Here is a 26,495-nt window from a genome sequence, read left to right as displayed (position 1 = left end):
CCAGTCTGTAACTCACTCGCAGGTATCTGTTATTCTAAAAATAAACCACCACGAAACCTTCGATTAGATTCCAGACTGTAACTCACTCCTGGGTATGTGTTATTCTATATATAAACCAGCCCAAACCACTCGATTAGATTCCAGTCTGTAACTCACTACCAGGCATCTGTTATTCTATATATAAACCACCCTGAACCCCTCGATAAGATACCAGTCAGTAACTAACTCCCGGGTATATGTTATTCTATATATATATAAACCACACCGAAACCCTCAAATACAATTCCAGTCTGTAAATCACTCCCATGTATCTGTTATTCTCAATATAAACCACCCCGTACACCTCAATTAGAATCCAGTCTGTAACCGATTCCCGGTTACCTGTTATTCTATATATAAACCACCCCGAACCCCTCGATTAGATTCCCGACTAGACTCACACCCGGGTCTCTGTTATTCTATATATAAACCAACGCCGAACCCCACGATTAGATTCCAGTCTATAACTCATTCGCGGGTATCTGTTATTCTATAATTAAACCAACTGGAACCCCTCGATTAGATTCCCGACTGTAACTCACACCCGGGTATCTGTTATTCTATATATAAAACACCCCGAACTCCTCCATTAGATTACAGACTAGACTCACACCCGGCTCTCTGTTATTCACTATATAAACCACCCCCAACCCCGCGATTAGATTCCAGTTTGTAACTCACTCCCAGATATCTGTTATTCTTTATATAAACCACACTGAAACCCCTCGAATAGATTCCAGTCTGTAAATCACTCCCAAGTATCTGTTATTCGCTATATAAACCACCCCAAACATCGCGATTAGATTCCAGTCTGTAACCCACTCCCAGGTATCTTTTATTCCATATATAAACCACCCCAAACCCCTCGATTAGATTCCAGTCTGTAACTGACTGCCGGGTATCTGTTCTTCTATATATCAACTACACCGAAGACCTCGATAAGACACCAGCCTACAACACACTCCCAGGTATCTGTTATTCTATATATAAACCACTCTGAACACCTCGATTAGATTCCAGCCTACAACGCACTCCCAGGTATCTCTTATAACACGTATAAAACCATCCCGAACCCCTCGATTAGATTCCAGTCTGTAACTCACTCCCAGATATCTGTTATCCTATATATAAACCACGCTGAAACCCCTCGAATAGATTCCAGTCTGTAAATCACTCCCATGTATCGGTTATTCACTATATAAACCACCCCGAACATCACGATTAGATTCCAGTCTGTAACTCACTCCCGGGTATCTGTTATTCACTATATAAACCACCCCTAACCCCTCGATTAGATTCCAGTCTGTAACTCACTCCTGGGTATCTGTTAATCTATATATAAACACCCCGGAACCCCTCGATTAGATTCCAGTTTGTAACTCACTCCCGGGTATCTGTTGTTCCACATACATATACCACACGGAACCCCTCGATTAGATTCCAGTCTGTAATTCATTCCATGTATCTGTTATTCTCTATATAAACCACCCCGAACACTTCAATTAGATTCCAGTCTGTAACTCACTCCCGGGAATCTGTTATTCTAGATATAAACCCACATGGAACCACTTGATTAGATTTCAGTCTGTAACTCACTCCCGGGTATCTGTTATTCTGTCAATAAAACACCCTGAAAGCCATCAAATAGATTACAGCATGCAACTCACTCCCGGCTATATGTTATTCTGTATATAAACCACCTGGAACCCCTCGATTAGATTCCAGACTGTAACTCACTCCCATGTATCTGTTATTTTCTATATAAACTACCCCGAACCACTCGATTAGATTTCAGTCTGCAACTCACTCCCATGTATCAGTCATTCTATATGTAAACCACACCGAACCCCTCGATTGGATTCCCGATTGTAACTCACTCCCATGCATCTGTTATTCTATATATAAACCACCCCGAACCCCTCCATTAGGTTCCAGACTTTAACTCACTCCCAGGAATGTGTAATTTATATATAAACAAAACCCGAACCCCTCGATGAGATTCCAGTCTGTAACTCACTCCCGAGTACCTGTTATTCTATATATAAACCACCCAGAACCCTTCGATTAGATTCCAGTCTGTAACGCACTCCCGGGTATCTGTAATTCTATATATAAACCCACTGAAACCCTCGATTAGATTCCAGACTGTAACTCACTCCCAGGTATCTGTTATTCTATATATAAACCACCTCGAACCCATCGATTAGATTCCAGTCTGTAACTCACTCACGGGTATCTGTTATTCTATATATAAACCACCCCGAACCCCTCGATTAGATTCCAGTCTGTAACTCACTACCGGGTATCTGTTATTCTATATATATAAACCACACCAAGCCCCTCAAATAGATCCCAGTCTGTAACTCAATCCCAGGTATCTGTTATTCTCCATGTAAACCACCCCGAACACCTCAATTAGATTCCAGTCTGTAACTCATTCACGGTTATCTGTTATTCTCAATGTAAACCACCCCGAACACCTCAATTAAATTCCAGTCTGTAACTCACTCCCATGTATCTGTTATTCTATATATAAACCACCCCGAACCACACGATTAGAATACAGACTAGACTCACTCCCGGGTATCTGTTATTCTATAAATAAACCAACCCCGAACCCCACAATTAGATTCCAGTCTGTAACACACTCCCGGGCATCTGCTATTCTATATATAAACCACCAATACCGCTCGATTAGATTACAGTTTGTAACTCACTACCGAGTATCTGTTATTCTATATATAAACCACCCCGAACCCCGCGATTAGATTCCGGTCTGTAACCCACTCCCAGGTATCTTTTATTCTATATATAAACCTCCTGAACCCCTCGATTAGATTCCAGTCTGTAACTGACTCCCGGGTATCTGTTCTTCTATATATAAAATACCCCGAACACCTCGATTAGATACCAGATTACAACACGTTCCCGGGTATCTGTAATTCTATATATAAACCACCTGAGCGCCTCGATTAGATTCCAGTCTGTAACTCACTCCCAGATATCTGTTATTCTATATATAAACCACACTGAAACCCCACGAATAGATTCCAGTCTGTAAATCACTCCCATAGATCTGTTATTCGCTATATAAACCACCCCCAACACAGCGATTAGATTCCAGTCTGTAACTCACTCCCGGGTATCTGTTATTCTATATATAAACCACCCCGAACCCCTCGATTAGATTCCAGTCTGTAACTCACTCCCGGGTATGTTATTCTATATATAAACACCCCGGAACCCCTCGATTAGATTCCAGTTTGTAACTCACTCCCGGGTATCTGTTGTTCTACATACATATACCACACGGAACCCCTCGATTAGATTCCAGTCTTTAACTCATTCCATGTATCTGTTATTCCCTATATAAACAACCCCGAACACCTCAATTAGATTCCAGTCTGTAAACCCGCTGCCGGGTATCTGTTATTCTATATATAAATCACACTGAACCCCTCGATTAGATTCTAGCCTGTAACTCACTCCCGGTTATCTGTTATTCTATATGTAAACCCACCTGGAACCCCTCGATTAGATTTCAGTCTGTAACTCAATCCCGGGTAACTGTTATTCTGTATATAAAACACTCTGAAAGCCATCAAATAGATTACAGCCAGCAACTCACTCCTGGGTATATGTTATTCTACATATAACCCACCTGGAACCCCTCGATTAGATTAGAGTCTGTAACTCACTCCCATGTATCTGTTATTTTCTATATAAACCACCCCGAACACCTCAATTAGATTCCAGACTGTAACTCACTCCCGGATATCTGTTATTCCATATATAAACCACCCCAAACCCCTCGAATAGATCCCAGTCTGTAACTCACTCCCATGTATCAGTTATTCAATATATAAACCACCCCGAACCACACGATTCGATTCCAGTCTGTAACTCACTCCCGGGTATCTGTTATTCCATGTATAAACCACCACGGACCACTCGATTATATTCCAGACTGTAACTCACTCCCAGGTATCTGTTATTCTATATATAAACCAAACCCAAACGCCTCGATTGCATTCCAGTCTGTAACTCACTCCCATGTATCAGTTATTCTATATTTAAACCACCCCGAACCCCTCGATTAGATTCCAGTCTGTAACTCACTCCCGGGTATCTGTTATTCTATATATACACCACCCCGCAACCCTCGATTAGATTCCCGATTGTAACTCACTCCCACGTATCTGTTATTCCACATATAAACCACCCCGGACTCCTCGATTAGATTTCAGTCTGTAAATAACTACCGGGTGTCTGTTATTCTATATATAGCACCCCGAACCCCTCGATTAGATTCCAGTCTGCAACTCACTCCCAGGTATCTGTTATTCCATATATAAACCACACCGAACCCAACAATTAGATTCCAAACTGTAACTCACCCCCGGGTATCTGTTATTCTATATGTAAACCACCCCGAACCCCTCGATTAGATTCCAGTCTGTAACTCACTCCCGGGTATCTGTTATTCTATATATATAAACCACACCGAACCCCTCGAATAGATCCCAGTCTGTAACTGACTCCCAGGTATCTGTTATTCTCTACGTAAACCACCCCGAACCCTTCGATTAGATTCCAGTCTGTAACTCACGCCCGGGTATCTGTTATTCTATATATAAACCACCCCGCACCCTTCGATTAGATTCCCAATTGTAACTCACTCCCATGTATCTGTTATTCCATATATAAACCACCCCGGACCCCTCGATTATATTCCAGTCTGTAACTCACTCCAAGGTATCTGTTATTCAATATATAAACTAACACCGAACCACTCGATTAGATTGCAGTCTGTAACTCACTCCCGGGATATCTGTTATTCTATATATAAACACCCCGGAATCACTCGAATAGATTCCAGTCTGTAACTCACTCCCGGGTATCTGTTATTCTATATATAAACCACCCCGAACCCCTCGATTAGATTTCAGTCTGTAAATCAATACCGGGTGTTTGTTATTCTATATATAAACCACCCCGAACCGCTCCATTAGGTTCCAGACTTTAACTCACTCCAGGGTATCTGTTATTCTATATATAAACACCCGAAACACTCGATTAGATTCCAGTCTGTAACTCACTCCCGGGTATCTGTTATTCTATATATAAACCAAACCCGAACCCCTCGATTACATTCCAGTCTGTACCGCGCTCCCGGGTATCTGCTATTCTATATATAAAACAACCCGAACCCCTAGATAAGATTCCAGTCTGTAACTCACTCCCGGGTATCTGTTATTCTATATATAAACCAGTCCCGAACCCCTCGATTAGATTCCAGTCTGTAGCGCACACCCGGATATCTGTTAATCTATATATAAACCATCCCGAATCCCTCGATTAGATTCCAGTCTGTAATGCACTCCCGGATATCTGTTATTCTATACATAAACCACCTCGAACCGCTCGATTCGATTCCAGTCTGTAACTCACTCTCGGGTATCTGTTATTCTATATATAAACCACCCCGAACCCCTCAATTAGATTCCAGTCTGCAACTCACTCCCGGGTAACTGTTATTCTATATATATAAACCACACCGAACCCCTCGAATACAATTCCAGCCTGTAATTCACTCCCATGTATCTGTTATTCTCTATAGAAACCACCCCAAACACCTCAATTAGATTCCAGTCTGTAACTCTTTCCCGGGTATCTGTTATTCTATATATAAACCACCCCGAACCACTCAATTAGATTCCCAATTGTAACTCACTCCCGGGTATCTGTTATTCTATATATAAACCATTCCCGAACCTCTCAATTAGATTCCAGTCTGTAACGGACACCCGGATATCTGTTAATCTATACATAAACCATCCCGAATCCCTCGATTAGATTCCAGTCTGTAATGCACTCCCGGGTATCTGTTATTCTATATATAAAACACCTCAAACCCCTCGATTAGATTCCAGTCTGTAACTCACTCCCGGGTATCTGTTATTATATAAAAACCATCCCGTACCCTTCGATTAGATTCCAATCTGTATTTCACTCCCGGGTACCTGTTATTCTCTATGTAAACCACCCCGAACACCTCAATTAGATTCCAGTCTGTTACCTACTCCCGGGTATCTGTTATTCTATATATAAACCACCCAGACCACCTCGATTAGATTCCAGTCTGTAACTCACTCCCAGGTATCTGTTATTCTACATATAAACCACCCCGAACCCCTCGATTAGATTCCAGTCTGTAATCCACTCACCGGTATCTGTTATTCTATACATAAAACACCTTAACCCCTCAATTCGATTCCAGTCTGTAACTCACTCTCGGGTATCTGTTATTCTATATATAAACCACCCCGGACCCCTCGATTAGATTCCAGTCAGCAACTCACTCCCGGGTAACTGTTATTCTATATCTTTTAACCACACCAAACCCCTCGAATACAATTCCAGCCTGTAGTTCACTCCCATGTATCTGTTATTCTCTATAGAAACCACCCCGAACCACTCAATTAGATTCCCAAATGTAACTCACACCCGGGTATCTGTTATTCTATATATAAACCACCCCGAACCCCTCGATTAGATTTCAGTCTGTAACTCACTCCCGGGCATCTGTTATTCTATATATAAACCCCCTCGAACCCCACGATTAGATTCCAGTCTGTAACTCACTCCCGGGTATCTGTTATTCTATATATAAACCACCCTGAACACCTCGATTAGATTCCAGCCAACAACACACTCCCGGGTATCTGTTATTCTACATATAAACCACCCCGAACCCCTAGATTAGATTCCAGTCTGTAATCCACTCACCGGTATCTGTTATTCTATACATAAAACACCTTAACCCCTCAATTCGATTCCAGTCTGTAACTCACTCTCGGGTATCTGTTATTCTATATATAAACCACCCCGGACCCCTCGATTAGATTCCAGTCAGCAACTCACTCCCGGGTAACTGTTATTCTATATCTTTTAACCACACCAAACCCCTCGAATACAATTCCAGCCTGTAGTTCACTCCCATGTATCTGTTATTCTCTATAGAAACCACCCCGAACCACTCAATTAGATTCCCAAATGTAACTCACACCCGGGTATCTGTTATTCTATATATAAACCACCCCGAACCCCTCGATTAGATTTCAGTCTGTAACTCACTCCCGGGCATCTGTTATTCTATATATAAACCCCCTCGAACCCCACGATTAGATTCCAGTCTGTAACTCACTCCCGGGTATCTGTTATTCTATATATAAACCACCCTGAACACCTCGATTAGATTCCAGCCAACAACACACTCCCGGGTATCTGTTATTCTATATATAAACCACCCCGAACCCCTTGATTAGATTCCAGTCTGTAACTCACTCCCGGGTAACTGTTATTCTATATATATAAACCACCCCAGACCCCTCGATTAGATTCCAGTCTGTAACTCACTCCCGGGTAACTGTTATTCTATATATATAAACCACACCGAACCCTTGGAATACAATTCCAGCCTGTAATTCACTCCCATGTATCTGTTAATCTCTATAGGAACCACCCCGAACACCTCAATTAGATTCCAGTCTGTAACTCATTCCCGGGTATCTGTTATTCTATATATAAACCACACCGAACCACTCAATTAGGTTCCCGACTGTAACTCACTCCCGGGTATCTGTTATTCTATATATAAACCACCCAGAACCCCTTGATTAGATTTCACTCTGTAACTCACTCGCGGGCATCTGTTATTCTATATATAAACCACCTGAACCCCTCGATTAGATTCCAGTCTGTAACTCACTCCCGGGCATCTGTTATTCTATATATAAACCACTCTGAACACCAAGATTAGATTCCAGCCTACAACACACTCCCAGGTATCTGTTATTCCATATATAAACCACCCTGTGCCCCTCGATTAGATTCCAGTCTGTAAATCACTCCCATGTATCTGTTATTCACTATAAAAACCACCCCGAACACCTCGATTAGATTCCAGTCTGTAACTCATTCCCGGATACCTGTTATTCTACATATAAATCACCCCGCACCCCTCGATTAGATTCCCAATTGTATCTCACTCCAATGTATCAGTCATTCTATATTTAAACCACCCCAAACCCCTCGATTAGATTCCAGTCTGTAACTCACTCCCGGGTATCTGTTATTCTATATATAAACCACCTCGAACCCCTCGATTAGATTCCAGTCTGTAACCTGCCCACGGGTATCTGTTATTCTCTATTTAAACCACAGCGCACCCCTCGATTAGATTCCAATCTGTAACTCACTCCTGGGTATCTGTTATTCTCTATAGAAACCACCCGGAACCCCTCGATTAGATTCTAGTCAGTAACTCACTCCCGGGTATCTGTTATTCTCTATAGAAACCACCCGGAACCCCTCGATTAGATTCCAGACAGCAACTCACTCCCGGGTAACTGTTATTCCATATATATAAACCACACCGAACCCCTCGAATACAATTCCAGCCTGTAACTCACTCCCATGTATCTGTTATTCTCTATAGAAACCAACCCGAACACCTCAATTAGATTCCAGTCTGTAACTGATTCACGGGTATCTATTATTCTATATATAAACCACCCCGAACCCCTCAATTAAATTCCCGACTGTAACTCACCCCGGGTACCTGTTATTCTATATATAAACCACATTAACCCCTCGATTAGATTCCAGTCTGTAACACACTCTCGGGTATCTGTTATTCTATAAATAAACCACGTCGAACCCCTCCATTAGATTACAGACTAGACTCACTCCCGGGTGTCTGTTATTCAATATATAAACACACCCCGAACCCCATGATTAGATTCCAGTCTGTAACTCAGTCCCGGGCATCTGTTATTCTATGTTTAAACCACCTGAACCCCTCGATTAGATTCCAGTCTGTAACTCATTCCCGGGTATTTGTTATTCTATATATAAACCACCCCGAACCCCTCGATTAGATTCCAGTCTGTAACCCATTCATAGGTATCGCTTATGCTATATATAAACCCCCCGAATGCCTCGATTAGATTCCAGTCTGTAACTGCCTCCCGGGTATCTGTTACTCTATATATAAACCATACTGAAACCCCTCGAATAGATTCCAGTCTGTAAGTCACTCCCATGTATCTATTATTCGCTATATAAACCACCCCGAACACCTCGATTAGATTCCAGTCTGTAACTCACTCCTGGGTATCTGTTATTCTATATATAAACCACCCCAAACCCCTCGATTAGATTCCAGTCTGTAACTCACTCCGCGGTATCTGTTATTCTATATATAAACACCCCGGAATCACTCGAATAGATTCCAGTCTGTAACTCATTCCATGTATCACTTATTCTCTATATAAACCACCCCGAACATCTCAATTAGATTCCAATCTGTAACTCACTGCCGGGTATCAGTTATGCTATATATAAACCACCCCAAACCCCTCGATTGGATTCCAGTCTGTTACTCAATACCGGGTATCTGTCATTCTATATATGAACCAACCCGCACCCCTCGATTAGATTCCAGTCTGTAACTCACTCCCGGGTATCTGTTATTCTATATATAAACCACCCCGAACCCCTCGAATAGATTTCAGTCTGTAAATCACTACCAGGTATCTGTTATTCTATATATAAACCACTCCGAACCCCTCGATTACATTCCAGTCTGTAATTCACTCCCATGTATCTGTTATTCTCCATATAAACCACCCCGAACACCTCAATTAGATTCCAGTCTGTAACTCATTCCCGAGTATCTGTTCTTCTATATATAAACCACCCCGAACTACTCAATTAGATTCCCAATTGTAACTCACTCCCGGGTATCTGTTATTCTACATATAAACCATTCCCGAACCCCTCGATTAGATTCCAGTCTGTAACTCACTCCCGGGTAAGTGTTATTATATAAAAACCATCCCATACCCTTCGATTAGATTCCAATCTGTAACTCACTCCCGGGTACCTGTTACTCTCTATACAAACCACGCCGAACACCTCAATTAGATTCCAGTCCGTAACTCACTCCCAGATATTTGTTATTCTCTATGTAAACCACACGAACACCTCAATTAGATTCCAGTCTGATACTCACTCCCGGGTATCTGTTATTCTATATATAAACCACCCAGACCACCTCGATTAGATTCCAGTCTGTAACTCACTCCCAGGTATCTGTTATTCTACATATAAACCACCCCGAACCCCTCGATTAGATTCCAGTCTGTAATCCACTCACCGGTATCTGTTATTCTATACATAAAACACCTTAACCCCTCGATTCGATTCCAGTCTGTAACTCACTCTCGGGTATCTGTTATTCTATATATAAACCACCCCGAACCCCTCGATTAGATTCCAGTCTGCAACTCACTCCCGGGTAACTGTTATTCTATATATATAAACCACACCAAACACCTCGAATACAATTCCAGCCTGTAATTCACTCCCATGTATCTGTTATTCTCGATAGAAACCACCCCGAACCACTCAATTAGATTCCCAAATGTAACTCACACCCGGGTATCTGTTATTCTATATATAAACCACCCAGAACCCCTCGATTAGATTTCAGCCAACAACACACTCCCGGGTATCTGTTATTCTATATATAAACCACCCCGAGCCCCTCAATTAGATTCCAGTCTGTAACTCACTCCCGGGTAACTGTTATTCTATATATATAAACCACCCCGGACCCCTCGATTAGATTCCAGTCTGTAAATCACTCCCGGGTAACTGTTATTCTATATATATATATATAAACCACACCAAACCCCTGGAATACAATTCCAGCCTGTAATTCACTCCCATGTATCTGTTATTCTCTATAGAAACCAGCCCGAACACCTCAATTAGATTCCAGTCTGTAACTCATTCCCAGGTATCTGTTATTCTATATATAAACCACCACGAACCACTAAATTAGGTTCCCGACTGTAACTCACTCCCGGGTATCTGTTATTCTATATATAAACCACCCAGAACCCCTCGATAAGATTTCAGTCTGTAACTCACACGCGGGCATCTGTTATTCTATATATAAACCACCTGAACCCCTCGATTAGATTCCAGTCTGTAACTCACTCCCGGGCATCTGTTATTCTATATATAAACCATTCTGAACACCAAGATTAGATTCCAGCCTACAACACACTCCCAGGTATCTGTTATTCCATATATAAACCACCCTGTGCCCCTCGATTAGATTCCAGTCTGTAAATCACTCCCATGTATCTGTCATTCACTATAAAAACCACCCCGAACACCTCGATTAGATTCCAGACTGTAACTCATTCCCGGGTACCTGTTATTCTACATATAAATCACCCCGCACCCCTCGATTAGATTCCCGATTGTATCTCACTCCAATGTATCAGTTATTCTATATTTAAACCACCCCGAACCCCTCGATTAGATTCCAGTCTGTAACTCACTCCCGGGTATATGTTATTCTATATATAAACCACCCCTCACCCTTCGATTAGATTTCCAATTGTAACTCACTCCAATGTATCTGTTATTCCATATATAAACCACCCCGGACCCCTCGATTATATTCCAGTCTGTAACTCACTCCAAGGTATCTGTTATTCAATATATAAACCAACCCCGAACCACTCGATTAGATTGCAGTCTGTAACTCACTCCCGGGTATCTGTTATTCTATATATAAACACACTGAACCACTCGATTAGATTCCAGTCTGTAACTCACTCCCGGGTATCTGTTATTCTATATATAAACCACCTCGAACCCCTCGATTAGATTCCAGTCTGTAACCTGCCCACGGGTATCTGTTATTCTCTATTTAAACCACAGCGCACCCCTCGATTAGATTCCAATCTGTAACTCACTCCCGGGTATCTGTTATTCTCTATAGAAACCACCCTGAACCACTCAATTAGATTCCCAAATGTAACTCACACCCGGGTATCTGTTATTCTATAGATAAACCACCCAGAACCCCTCGATTAGATTTCAGTCAATAACTCACTCCCGGGTATCTGTTATTCTATACATAAACCCCCACGAACCCCACGATTAGATTCCAGTCTTTAACTCACTCCCAGGCATCTGTTATTCTATATATAAACCACCTGAACCCCTCGATTAGATTCCAGTCTGTAACTCACTCCAGGGTATCTGTTATTCTATACATAAACCACGCCAAACACCTCAATTAGATTCCAGTCTGTAACTCACTCCTGGGCATTTGTTATTCTACATATAAACCATCCCATATCCCTCGATTAGATTCCAGTCTGTTACTCACTCCCAGATATCTGTTATCCTATATATAAACCACCCGGAAACCCCTTGAATAGATTCCAGTCTGTAAATCACTCCCATGTATCTGTTATTCGCTATATAAACCACCCCAAACACCTCGATTAGATTCCAGTCTGTGACTCACTCCCGGGTATCTGTTACTCTGTATATAAACCAACCCCGAACCCCACGATTAGATTCGCGTCTTTAACTCACTCCTGGGTATCTGTTATTCTATATATAAACCAACCCAACCACCTCGATTAGTTTCCAGTCTGTAACTCACTCCCGGGTACCTGTTATTCTATATATAAACCACCCCGAACCCCTCGATTAGATTCCAGTCTGTAACTCACTCCCGGGTATCTGTTATTCTATATATAATCCATCCCGAATCCCTCGATTAGATTCCAGTCCGTAACTCACTCCTGGGTATCTATTATTCTATATATAAACCACCACGAACCCCTCGATTAGATTCATGTCTGTAACTCACTCCCAGATATCTGTGATTCTATATATAAACCACCCTATAACCCCTCCAATAGATTCCAGTCTGTAAATCACTCCCATGTATCTGTTATTCGCTATATAAACCACCCCGAACACCTCGATTAGATTCCAGTCTGTAACTCACTCCCGGGTATCTGTTATTCTCTAAATAAACCACCCCGAAACCCTCGATTAGATTCCAGTCTGTAATTCACTCCCGGGTATGTTATTCTATATATAAACCATCCCGAATCCCTCGATTAGATTCCAGTCTGTAACTCACTCCTGGGTATCTGTTATTCTATATATAAACCACCACGAACCCCTCGATTAGATTCATGTCTGTAACTCACTCCCAGATATCTGTTATTCTATATATAAACCACCCTGAAACCCCTCCAATAGATTCCAGTCTGTAAATCACTCCCATGTATCTGTTATTCGCTATATGAACCACCTCGAACACCTCGATTAGATTCCAGTCTGTAACTCACTCCCGGGTATCTGTTAGTCTCTTTATAAACCACCCCGAAACACTCACTTAGATTCCAGTCTGTAACACACTCCCAGGTATCTGTTATTCTATATATAAACACCCCTGAACCCTTCGATTAGATTCCAGTTTGCAACTCACTCTCGGGTATCTGTTCTTCTACATATATATACCACACGGAACTCCTCGATTAGATTCCAATCTGTAACTCATTCCATGTATCTGTTATTCTCTATATAAACCACCCCGAACCACTCGAATAGATTCCAGTCTGTAACTCACTCCCGGGTATCTGTTATTCTATATATAGACCCCCCCGAGCCGCTTATTTAGATTCCACTTTGTAACTCACTCCCGGGTATCTGTTATTCTGTATATAAAACACCCTGAAAGCCCTCAAATAGATTACAGCCTGCAACTCACTCCTGGATATATGTTATTCTATATATAATCCACCCCGAACCCCTCGATTAGATTCCAGCCTGTAACTCACTCCCATGTATTTGTTATTCTGTATATAAACCACCCTGAAACACCTCAAATAGATTCCAGCCTGCAACACACTCCCGGATATCTGTTATTCTATATATAACCCACATGGAACCTCTCGATTAGATTCCAGTCTGTAACTCACTCCCGGATATCTGTTATTCCATATATAAACCACCCTGAACCCCTCGAATAGATCCAGGTCGGTAACTCACTCCTATGTATCTGTTATTCTCTATGTAAACCACCCCGAACACCTCAATTAGATTCCAGTCTGTATCTCACTCCCAGGTATCTGTTATTCTATATATAAAACACCCCGAACTCCTCGATGAGATTCCCGAATGTAACTCACTCCCACGTATCTGTTATTCTATATATAAACCACGCCGAACCCCTCGATTAGATTTCAGTCTGTAAATCACTCCCGGGTATCTGTTATTCTATATATAAATCACCCCGAACCCCTCGATTGGATTCCAATCCGTAACTCACTCCCGGGTATCTGTTATTCTATATATATACCAGCCCGAACACCTCCATTAGGTTCCATACTTTAACTCACTCCCGGGTATCTGTTACTCTGTATATAAACCAACCCCGAACCCCACGATTAGATTCGCGTCTGTAACTCACTCCTGGGTATCTGTTATTCTATATATAAACCACCCCGACCACCTCGATTAGTTTCCAGTCTATAACTCACTCCCGAACCCCTCGAATACAATTCCAGCCTGTAATTCACTCCCATGTATCCGTTATTCTCTATAGAAACCACCCAAAACCACTCAATTAGATTCCCAACTGTAACTCACTCCCGGGTTTCTGTTATTCTATATATAAACCACCCAGAACCCCTCGATTAGATTTCAGTCTGTAACTCACTCCCGGGTATCTGTTATTCTATACATAAACCCCCACGAACCCCACGATTAGATTCCAGTCTGTAACTCACTCCCGGGTATCTGTTATTCTATACATAAACCCCCACGAACCCCACAATTAGATTCCAGTCTGTAACTCACACCCCGGGTATCTGTTATTCTATACATAAACCCCCACGAACCCCACAATTAGATTCCAGTCTTTAACTCACTCCCAGGCATCTGTTATTCTATATATAAACCACCCCGAACCCCTCGATTAGATTCCGGTCAGTAACTCACTCCCGGGTATCTGTTATTCTATATATAGACCACCCCGAACACCTGGAATACAATTCCAGTCTGTAACTCAATCCCGGGCATCTGTTATTCTATATATAAACCATCCCAAATCCCTCGATTAGATTCCAGTCTGTTACTCACCCCCAGATATCTGTTATTCTATAGATAAACCACCCCAAACCCCTCGATTAGATTCCAGTCTGTAATCCACTCACCGGTATCTGTTATTCTATACATAAACCACCTTAACCCCTCGATTCGATTCCAGTCTGCAACTCACTCCTGGGTAACTGTTATTCTATACATATATATAAACCACACCGAACCCCTCGAATACAATTCCAGCCTGTAATTCACTCCCATGTATCCGTTATTCTCTATAGAAACCACCCAAAACCACTCAATTAGATTCCCAACTGTAACTCACTCCCGGGTTTCTGTTATTCTATATATAAACCACCCAGAACCCCTCGATTAGATTTCAGTCTGTAACTCACTCCCGGGTATCTGTTATTCTATACATAAACCCCCACGAACCCCACGATTAGATTCCAGTCTGTAACTCACTCCCGGGTATCTGTTATTCTATACATAAACCCCCACGAACCCCACAATTAGATTCCAGTCTTTAACTCACTCCCAGGCATCTGTTATTCTATATATAAACCACCTGAACCCCTCGATTAGATTCCAGTCTATAACTCACTCCTGGGTATTTCTTATTCTATATATAAACCACGCCAAACACCTCAATTAGATCCCAGTCTGTAACTCACTCCCGGGCATCTGTTATTCTATATATAAACCACCCAGAACCCCTCGATTAGATTTCAGTCAGTAACTCACTCCCGGGTGTCTGTTATTCTATACATAAACCCCCACGAACCCCACGATTAGATTCCAGTCTGTAACTCACTCCCAGGCATCTGTTATTCTATATATAAACCACGCCAAACACCTCAATTAGATTCCAGTCTGTAACGCACTCCTGGGCATTTGTTATTCTATATATAAACCATCCCATATCCCTCGATTAGATTCCAGTCTGTTACCCACTCCCAGATATCTGTTATCCTATATATAAACCACCCTGAAACCCCTCGAATAGATTCCAGTCTGTAAATCACTCCCAAGTATCTGTTATTCTCTATATAAACCACCCCGAACCCCACGATTAGATTCACGTCTGTAACTCACTCCTGGGTATCTGTTATTCTATATATAAAACACCCCGACCACCTCGATTAGTTTCCAGTCTGTAACTCACTCCCGGGTATCTGTTATTCTATATATAAACCACCCCGAACCCCTCGATTAGATTGAAGTCTGTAACTCACTCCCGGGTATCTGTTATTCTATATATAATCCATCCCGAATCCCTCGATTAGATTCCAGTCCGTAACTCACTCCTGGGTATCTATTATTCTATATATAAACCACCACGAACCCCTCGATTAGATTCATGTCTGTAACTCACTCCCAGATATCTTTGATTCTATATATAAACCACCCTGAAACCCCTCCAATAGATTCCAGTCTGTAAATCACTCCCATGTATCTGTTATTCGCTATATAAACCACCCCGAACACCTCGATTAGATTCCAGTCTGTAACTCACTCCCGGGTATCTGTTATTCTATATATAAACCATCCCGAATCCCTCGATTAGATTCCAGTCCGTAACTCACTCCTGGGTATCTGTTATTCTATATATAAACCATCCCGAATCCCTCGATTAGATTCCAGTCTGTAACTCATTCCCAGATATCTGTTATTCTATATATAAACTACCCCGAACCCCTTGATTAGATTCCAGTCTGTAACTCACTCCTGGGTATCTGTTATTCTATATATAAACCACCACGAACCCCTCGATTAGATTCATGTCTGTAACTCACTCCCAGATATCTGTTATTCTATATATAAACCACCCTGAAACCCCACCAATAGATTCCAGTCTGTAAATCACTCCCATGTATCTGTTATTCGCTATATAAACCACCCCGAACACCTCGATTAGATTCCAGTCTGTAACTCACTCCCGGGTATCTGTTACTCTCTTTATAAACCACCCCGAAACACTCAATTAGATTCCAGTCTGTAACGCACTCCCAGGTATCTGTTATTCTATATATAAACACCCCTGAACCCTTCGATTAGATTCCAGTTTGCAACTCACTCCCGGGTATCTGTTCTTCTACATATATATACCACACGGAACTCCTCGATTAGATTCCAATCTGTAACTCATTCCACGTATCTGTTATTCTCTATATAAACCACCCCGAACCACTCGAATAGAGTCCAGTCTGTAACTCACTCCCGGGTATCTGTTATTCTATATATAGACCCCCCCGAGCCGCTTATTTAGATTCCACTTTGTAACTCACTCCCGGGTATCTGTTATTCTGTATATAAAACACCCTGAAAGCCCTCAAATAGATTACAGCCTGCAACTCACTCCTGGGTATATGTTATTCTATATATAATCCACTCCGAACCCCTCGATTAGATTCCAGCCTGTAACTCACTCCCATGTATCTGTTATTCTGTATATAAACCACCCGGAAACCTCTCGATTAGATTCCAGTCTGTAACTCACTCCCGGATATCTGTTATTCCATATATAAACCACCCCGAACCCCTCGAATAGATCCAGGTCGGTAACTCACTCCTATGTATCTGTTATTCTCTATGTAAACCACCCCGAACACCTCAATTAGATTCCAGTCTGTATCTCACTCCCAGGTATCTGTTATTCTATATATAAAACACCCCGAACTCCTCGATTAGATTCCCGAATGTAACTCACTCCCACGTATCGGTTATTCTATATATAAACCAAGCTGAACCGATCGATTAGATTTCAGTCTGTAAATCACTCCCGTGTATCTGTTATTCTATATATAAACCACCCCGAACCCCTCGATTGGATTCCAATCCGTAACTCACTCCCGGGTATCTGTTATTATATATATATACACCACGCCGAACACCTCCATTAGGTTCCAGACTTTAACTCACTCCCGGGTATCTGTTACTCTGTATATAAACCAACCCCGAACCACACGATTAGATTCGCGTCTGTAACTCACTCCTGGGTATCTGTTATACTATATATAAACCACCCCGACCACCTCGATTAGTTTCCAGTCTATAACTCACTCCCGGGTATCTGTTATTCTATATATAAACCACCCCGAACCCCTCGATTAGATTCCGGTCAGTAACTCACTCCCGGGTATCTGTTATTCTATATATAGACCACCCCGAACAACTGGAATACAATTCCAGCCTGTAACTCACTCCCAGGCATCTGTTATTCTATATATAAAGCATCCCAAATCCCTCGATTAGATTCCAGTCTGTTACTCACTCCCAGATATCTGTTATTCTATATATAAACCACCCCGAACCCCTCAATTAGATTCCAGTCTGTAACTAACTCCCAGATATCTGTTAATCTATATATAAACCACCCCGAACCCCTCGATTAGATTCCAGTCTGTAACTCACTCCTGGGTATCTGTTATTCTATATATAAACCACCACGAACCCCTCGATTAGATTCATGTCTGTAAATCACTCCCAGATTTCTGTGATTCTATATATAAACCACCCTGAAACCCCTCCAATAGATTCCAGTCTGTAACTCACTCCCGGGTATCTGTTACTCTCTTTATAAACCACCCCGAACCCCTCGATTAGATTCCAGTCTGTAACTCACTCCCGGGTATCTGTTATTCTATATATAAACCATCCCGAATCCCTCGATTAGATTCCAGTCCGTAACTCACTCCTGGGTATCTGTTATTCTAAATATAAACCATCCCGAATCCCTCGATTAGATTCCAGTCTGTAACTCACTCCTGGGTATCTGTTATTCTATATATAAACCACCACGAGCCCCTCGATTAGATTTCAGTCTGTAAATCACTCCCGGGTATCTGTTATTCTATATATAAACCACCCCGAACCCCTCGATTAGATTCCAATCCGTAACTCACTCCCGGGTATCTGTTATTCTATATATATACCACTCCGAACCCCTCCATTAGGTTCCAGACTTTAACTCACTCCCGGGTATCTGTTACTCTGTATATAAACCAACCCGACCACCTCGATTAGTTTCCGGTCAGTAACTCACCCCGGGTATCTGTTATTCTATATATAGACCACCCCGAAACCCTGGTATACAATTCCAGTCTGTAACTCACTCCCATGTATCTGTTATTCTCTATATAAACCACCCCGAACCCCTCAATTAGATTCCAGTCTGTAACTCACTCCCAGATATCTGTTATTCTATATATAAACCACCCCGAATCCCTCGATTAGATTCCAGTACGTAACTCACTCCTGGGTATCTGTTATTCTATATATAAACCACCACGAACCCCTCGATTAGATTCATGTCAGTAACTCACTCCCAGATATCTGTTATTCTATATATAAACCACCCTGAAACCCCTCCAATCGATTCCAGTCTGTAAATCACTCCCATGTATCTGTTATTCCCTATATAAACCACCCCGAACACCTCGATTAGATTCCAGTCTGTAACTGACTCCCGGGTATCTGTTACTCTCTTTATAAACCACCCCGAAACACTCAATTAGATTCCAGTCTGTAACGCACTCCCAGGTATCTGTTATTCTATACATAAACACCCCTGAACCCTTCGATTAGATTCCAGTTTGTAACTCACTCCCGGGTATGTGTTCTTCTACATATATATACCACACGGAACTCCTCGATTAGATTCCAATCTGTAACTCATTCCATGTATCTGTTACTCTCTATATAAACCACCCCGAACCACTCGATTAGATTCCAGTCTGTAACTCACGCCCGGGTATCTGTTATTCTATATATAAACCACCCCGAGCCCCTTATTTAGATTCCACTTTGTAACTCACTCCTGGGTATCTGTTATTCTGTATATAAAACACCCTGAAAGCCTTCAAATAGATTACAGCCTGCAACTCACACCTGGGTATATGTTATTCTATATATAATCCACCCCGAACCTCTCGATTAGATTCCAGTCTGTAACTCACTCCCATGTATCTGTTATTCTGTATATAAACCACCCTGAAACACCTCAAATAGATTCCAGCCTGCAACACACTCCCGGATATCTGTTATTCTATATATAACCCACATGGAACCTCTCGATTAGATTCCAGTCTGTAACTCACTCCCGGATATCTGTTATTCTCTATGTAAACCACCCCGAACACCTCAATTAGATTCCAGTCTGTAACTCACTCCCATGTATCTGTTATTCTATATATAAACCACCCCGAACCCCTCGATTAGATTTCAGTCTGTAAATCACTGCCGGGTATCTGTTATTCTATATATAAACCACCCCGAACCCCTCGATTAGATTCCAATCCGTAACTCACTCCCGGGTATCTGTTATTCTATATATAGACCACCCCGAACCCCTGGTATACAATTCCAGTCTGTAACTCACTCCCATGTATCTGTTATTCTCTATATAAACCACCCCGAACCCCTCGATTAGATTCCAGTCTGTAACTCACTCCTGGGTATCTGTTATTCTATATATAAACCACCACGAACCCCTCGATTAGATTCACGTCTGTAACTCACTCCCAGATATCTGTTATCCTATATATAAACCACCCTGAAACCCCTCGAATAGATTCCAGTCTGTAAATCACTCCCATGTATCTGTTATTCGCTATATAAACCACCCCGAACACCTCGATTAGATTCCAGTCTGTAACTCACTCCCATGTATCTGTTATTCTATATATAAACCACTCCGAACCCGTCGATTAGATTTCAGTCTGTAAATCACTCCCAGGTATCTGTTATTCTATATATAAACCACCCCGAACCCCTCGATTAGATTCCAATCCGTAACTCACTCCCGGGTATCTGTTATTTTATATATATACCACCCCGAACCCCTCCATTAGGTTCCAGACTTTAACTCACTCCCGGGTATCTGTTACTCTGTATATAAACCAACCCCGAACCCCACAATTAGATTCGCGTCTGTAACTCACTCCTGGGTATCAGTTATTCTATATATAAACCACCCCGACCACCTCGATTAGTTTCCGGTCAGTAACTCACTCCCGGGTATCTGTTATTCTATATATAGACCACCCCGAACCCCTGGTATACAATTCCAGTCTGTAACTCACTCCCATGTATCTGTTATTCTCTAAATAAACCACCCCGAACCCCTCGATTAGATTCCAGTCTGTAACTCACTCCCAGATATCTGTTATTCTATATATAAACCACCCCGAACCCCACGATTAGATTCCAATCTGTGACTCACTCCTGGGTATCTGTTATTCTATATATAAACCACCACGAACCCCTCGATTAGATTCAAGTCTGTAACTCACTCCCAGATATCTGTGATTCTATATATAAACCACCCTGAAACCCCTCCAATAGATTCCAGTCTGTAAATCACTCCCATGTATCTGTTATTCGCTATATAAACCACCCCGAACACCTCGATTAGATTCATGTCTGTAACTCACTCCCAGATATCTGTTATCCTATATATAAACCACCCTGAAACCCCTCGAATAGATTCCAGTCTGTAAATCACTCCCATGTATCTGTTATTCGCTATATAAACCACCCCGAACACCTAGATTAGATTCCAGTCTGTAACTCACTCCCGGGTATCTGTTATTCTATATATAAACCATCCCGAATCCCTCGATTAGATTCCAGTCCGTAACACACTCCTGGGTATCTGTTATTCTATATATAAACCATCCCGAATCCCTCGATTAGATTCCAGTCTGTAACTCACTCCCAGATATCTGTTATTCTATATATAAACCACCCTGAACCCCTCGATTAGATTCCAGTCTGTAACTCACTCCTGGGTATCTGTTATTCTATATATAAACCACCACGAACCCCTCGATTAGATTCAAGTCTGTAACTCACTCCCAGATATCTGTGATTCTATATATAAACCACCCTGAAACCCCTCCAATAGATTCAAGTCTGTAAGTCACTCCCATGTATCTGTTATTCGCTATATAAACCACCCCGAACACCTCGATTAGATTCCAATCTGTAACTCACTCCCAGGTATCTGTTACTCTCTTTATAAACCACCCCGAACCCCTCGATTAGATTCCAGTCTGTAACTCACTCCTGGGTATCTGTTATTCTATATATAAACCACCACGAACCCCTCGATTAGATTCATGTCTGTAACTCACTCCCAGATATCTGTTATTCTATATATAAACCACCCTGAAACCCCTCCAATAGATTCCAGTCTGTAAATCACTCCCATGTATCTGTTATTCGCTATATAAACCACCCCGAACACCTCGATTAGATTCCAGTCTGTAACTCACTCCCGGGTATCTGTTACTCTCTTTATAAACCACCTCGAAACACTCAATTAGATTCCAGTTTGTAACTCACTCCTGGGTATCTGTTGTTCTACATATATATACCACACGGAACCCCTCGATTAGATTCAAATCTGTAACTCATTCCATGTATCTGTTATTCTATATATAAACCACCGCGAACCACTCGATTAGATTCCAGTCTGTAACTCACTCCCGGGTATCTGTTATTCTGTATATAAAACACCATGAAAGCCCTCAAATAGATTACAGCCTGCAACTCACTCCTGGGTATATGTTATTCTATATATAATCCACCCCGAACCCCTCGATTAGATTCCAGCCTGTAACTCACTCCCATGTATCTGTTATTCTGTACATAAACCACCCTGAAACACCTCAAACAGATTCCAGCCTGCAACACACTCCCGGATATCTGTTATTCTATATATAACGCACATGGAACCTCTCGATTAGATTCCAGTCTGTAACTCACTCCCCGATATCTGTTATTCCATATATAAACCACCCCGAACCCCTCGAATAGATCCCAGTCTGTAACTCACTCCTATGTATCTGTTATTCTCTATGTAAACCACCCCGAACACCTCAATTAGATTCCAGTCTGTAACTCACTCCCAGGTATCTGTTATTCTATATATAAACCACCCCGTACCCCTCGATTAGATTTCAGTCTGTAAATCACTCCCGGGTATCTGTTATTCTATATATAAACCACCCCGAACCCCTCGTTTAGATTCCAATCCGTAACTCACTCCCGGGTATCTGTTATTCTATATATATATAGCACCCCGAACCCCTCCATTAGGTTCCAGACTTTAACTCACACCCGGGTATCTGTTACTCTGTATATAAACCAACCCCGAACCCCACGATTAGATTCGCGTCTGTAACTCACTCCTGGGTATCTGTTATTCTATATATAAACCACCCCAACCACCTCGATTAGTTTCCAGTCTGTAACTCACTCCCAGGTATCTGTTATTCTATATATAAACCACCCCGAACCCCTCGATTAGATTCCGGTCAGTAACTCACTCCCGGGTATCTGTTATTCTGTACATAAACCACCCCGAACCCCTCGATTGGATTCCAGTCTGTACCACACTCCCCAGTATCTCTTTTCCCTCATGAATTGTTGAACATAAATACACTTACTGCTCCGTCAAATGTGAGGGCCTCCTCTAGAGTTTCAACATCATCGAACTCGACGTAACAAAACCCTACAGAGGAAGGAATTGCAAAATGCAGCTGTTAGTGCGCAGATCGAACATTTACAGGGGCATGGACAGAAGTTTCTTTTGGGTAACCTCATATAGGCTCATGACCAGGCCACACGGAGCACCGTGCACAGTCCCGGTCTCCATATCTCTCGGTTGGACCACACTCGGAGCACCGTGCACAGTCCCGGTCTCCCTATCCCTCGGTTAGACCACACTCGGAGCACCGTGCACAGTCCCGGTCTCCGTATCCCTCGGTCAGACCACACTCAGAGCACCGTGCACAGTCCCGGTCTCCGTAACCCTCGGTTAGACCACACTCGGAGTACCGTGCACAGTCCCGGTCTCCGTATCCCTTGATCAGACCACACTCAGAGCACAGTGCACAGTCCCGGTCTCCGTATCCCTTGGTTAGACCACACTCGGAGCACCGCGCACAGTTCCGGTCTCCGTATCCCTCAATTAGACCACACTCGGAGCACTGTGCACAGTCCCGGTCTCCGTATCCCTTGGTTAGACCACACTCGGAGCACTGTGCACAGACCCAGTCTCCGTATCCCTCGGTTAGACCACATTTGGACAAAAATCGAGGACAAAGCAGCCCCGCTTGATCAGCCCCCCATCCACAAACATTCACTCCCTCCACCACCGACGCACAGTAGCAGCAGCGTGTGTACCATCTACAAGATGCACTGCAGCAACTCACCGAGGCTCCTTCGACAGCGCCGCCCAAACCCACGACCTCTCCCATCTAGAAGGACAAGGGCAGCAGACACATGGGGAACACCAGCACCTGGAGGTTCCCCTCCGAGCCCCTCACCATCCCAGCTTGGAAATATATCGGCCGTTCCTTCACTGTCGCTGGGTCCAAATCCTGGGAACTCCCTCCCTAACAGCGCCGTGGGTATACCTACACCACATGGGGACCGCAGCAGCTCAAGATGGCGGCTTACCCAACACCTTCTCAAGGGGGCAATTCGGGATGGGCAATAAATGCTGGGCCCGGACAGAGACACCCACATCCATGAGTGAATAAAGGAAACAGTGAGCAGCCCATGGAGGGGCTGGCGAGAGATATCAACCAGGCTGGGGAGCAGGTAAGGGAATGGCCGATGGTATATAGTGTGAGGAGACGCTAAGCTATCCACCTTGTCCAGTAGGACAGAGAAGCAGGAAGTAAACAGAGGTGGTGAAATGTTTGCATTCAGAGAGACCTGGGTGGGTGCATGAATCACACCAAGTGAACGTAAAGACACGGCCAATAATGAGCAAGGAGTTGACGTCCATGAGTAAAGGAGGCTTACAATCATTACACAGAGAATCGACCTCCTTCACTCCGAGGGGAGAACAGCCCCAGCTCCTCCAACCGAACCTTGTAGATAAAACCCACCCCCTCACCCCCCGGGAACCGTCCTGGTAAACCTCCCTCTTTCACCCTCTCGGGGACCCTCACACCCTTCACCACCCGAACCTCGTAGATAAAACCCACCCCCTCATCCCCCAGGGGACCGTCCTGGTAAATCTCCCTCCCCCACCCTCTCGGGGACCCTCACACCCTTCACCACCCGAACCTCGTAGATAAAACCCACCCCCTCATCCCCCGGGGGAACCGTCCTGGTAAATCTCCCTTCTCCACCCTCTCGGGGACCCTCACACCCGAACCTCGTAGATAAAACCCACCCCCCCTCATCCCCTGGGGGAACCATCCTGGTAAATCTCCCTCCCCCCCACCTCTCGGGGACCTTCACACCCTCCCTACAGGGTGGCGACTGGAGCAGGAGGCGGTGCTCGAGTTGGGGCCTAACCAGAGTGTGACCAATGTTCAGCCTGACTTCGCTGCTTTGTACTCGATGCCTCGGTGGATGGGACCCACCCATGGTTTTGCTGACCCCGCTCTCGACGCGTCTGCCTTCAGAATCGATGCCCCTGTACTCCCCCTCCGCCCCAACCGGGTCCCTGCGCCCCTGCACAGGCCTTCGAACTGGGTCATGAAGACTCTGTTGCCCCCCTCCCCAACCCTTCTCCCAAAACGCATCGCCTCCCACTTCCCTGTGTTAAACTGCACCCGCCGCTTGCCAGCCCATCCTGCTGGCTCCCTACGTTCGGGTACAGACGATTCGAACCCTCCTCAGCGTCTGACGCTTCCCCCAAGGACGGTGCCACTGGCACATTTGGAAATCCGACTCCGTATTCCGAGTCATTTATAAGCAGCAGAAGTAAAAGCAGCGAGCCCCAGCAGCGACCCTCGGAGAGTATCCTCCACTCTGTGAAACAGCCGCCCGCCACTATCCGCTGGTATCTGGCCTTAAGCCAATATTTTTATTCATCCAGTTGGACACTGACCCTCCTATTCCGGGAGCCTCAATAGTCCTAACCAGCCTTTCATGTGGCACTTGGTCAAATGCTGTCTTAAAATCCGTATGGGCAACATCCACCGCAGTTATGATCACTATTTCCCATTCGTTCTTTTTTCCAATGGGATGCCCAAATTGGAAAATCGACAAGCCAGCTCTCCTCACGCTGGTTCAGGTTGGGGAACGGTGCAGGCCGCTTGGTGTATGGCGCGTTCAAACTGAATACGGAGTTCAACTGCGTTATGATCACTATTTCCCGGGGGGAGGGGGGGGCCACTGACCTTTGAACTTGTCCGTCTCCTTGTCACGCACCAATCGTATGCTGCGGACCCGGAGGTCCTTGAAGATGTGGTCGATGTCGCCCTGGACAGCGTTGAAGGGTAGGTTCCCCACGAAGGCGGTGAACGGTGGCTCGGTGGGCAGCTCCTTTTGGCGCCGGGGACCGTCACCCCCTCCTCCTCCTCCTCTAGGCCTCCTGAACGGCCCCAGGGAAAGGGGGAGAGAGAGAGAGAGAGAGAGGGAGGGAGAGAGAGGGAGAGAGAGGGAGAGAGAGGGAGAGAGAGGGAGAGAGAGGGAGAGAGAGGGAGAGA

The 26,495-nt window shown here is 43.6% G+C and overlaps 1 protein-coding gene across 1 annotated transcript in view; it reads right to left on the bottom strand.

Moving 5' to 3' along the window:
• The window catches only part of LOC121274807 (eukaryotic translation initiation factor 4H-like), a 51,649-nt gene that overhangs the window by 21,017 nt on the left and 4,137 nt on the right, over nucleotides 1–26,495 (bottom strand). The window contains exons 2-3 of the mRNA XM_041182170.1: nucleotides 26,187–26,467; nucleotides 23,490–23,554 (exon numbers count right to left, since the gene is read on the bottom strand). Coding sequence (XP_041038104.1) covers nucleotides 23,490–23,554; nucleotides 26,187–26,467 — 346 coding nt within the window. The remainder of the gene's footprint in view (nucleotides 1–23,489; nucleotides 23,555–26,186; nucleotides 26,468–26,495) is intronic.

The sequence above is a fragment of the Carcharodon carcharias genome, assembly GCF_017639515.1.
Source record: "Carcharodon carcharias isolate sCarCar2 chromosome 38 unlocalized genomic scaffold, sCarCar2.pri SUPER_38_unloc_23, whole genome shotgun sequence".
Taxonomy (NCBI): Eukaryota; Metazoa; Chordata; class Chondrichthyes; order Lamniformes; family Lamnidae; genus Carcharodon; species Carcharodon carcharias.
The sequence above is the reverse complement of the archived record's forward strand: the minus strand, read 5'-3'. Positions and strand labels throughout refer to the sequence as shown.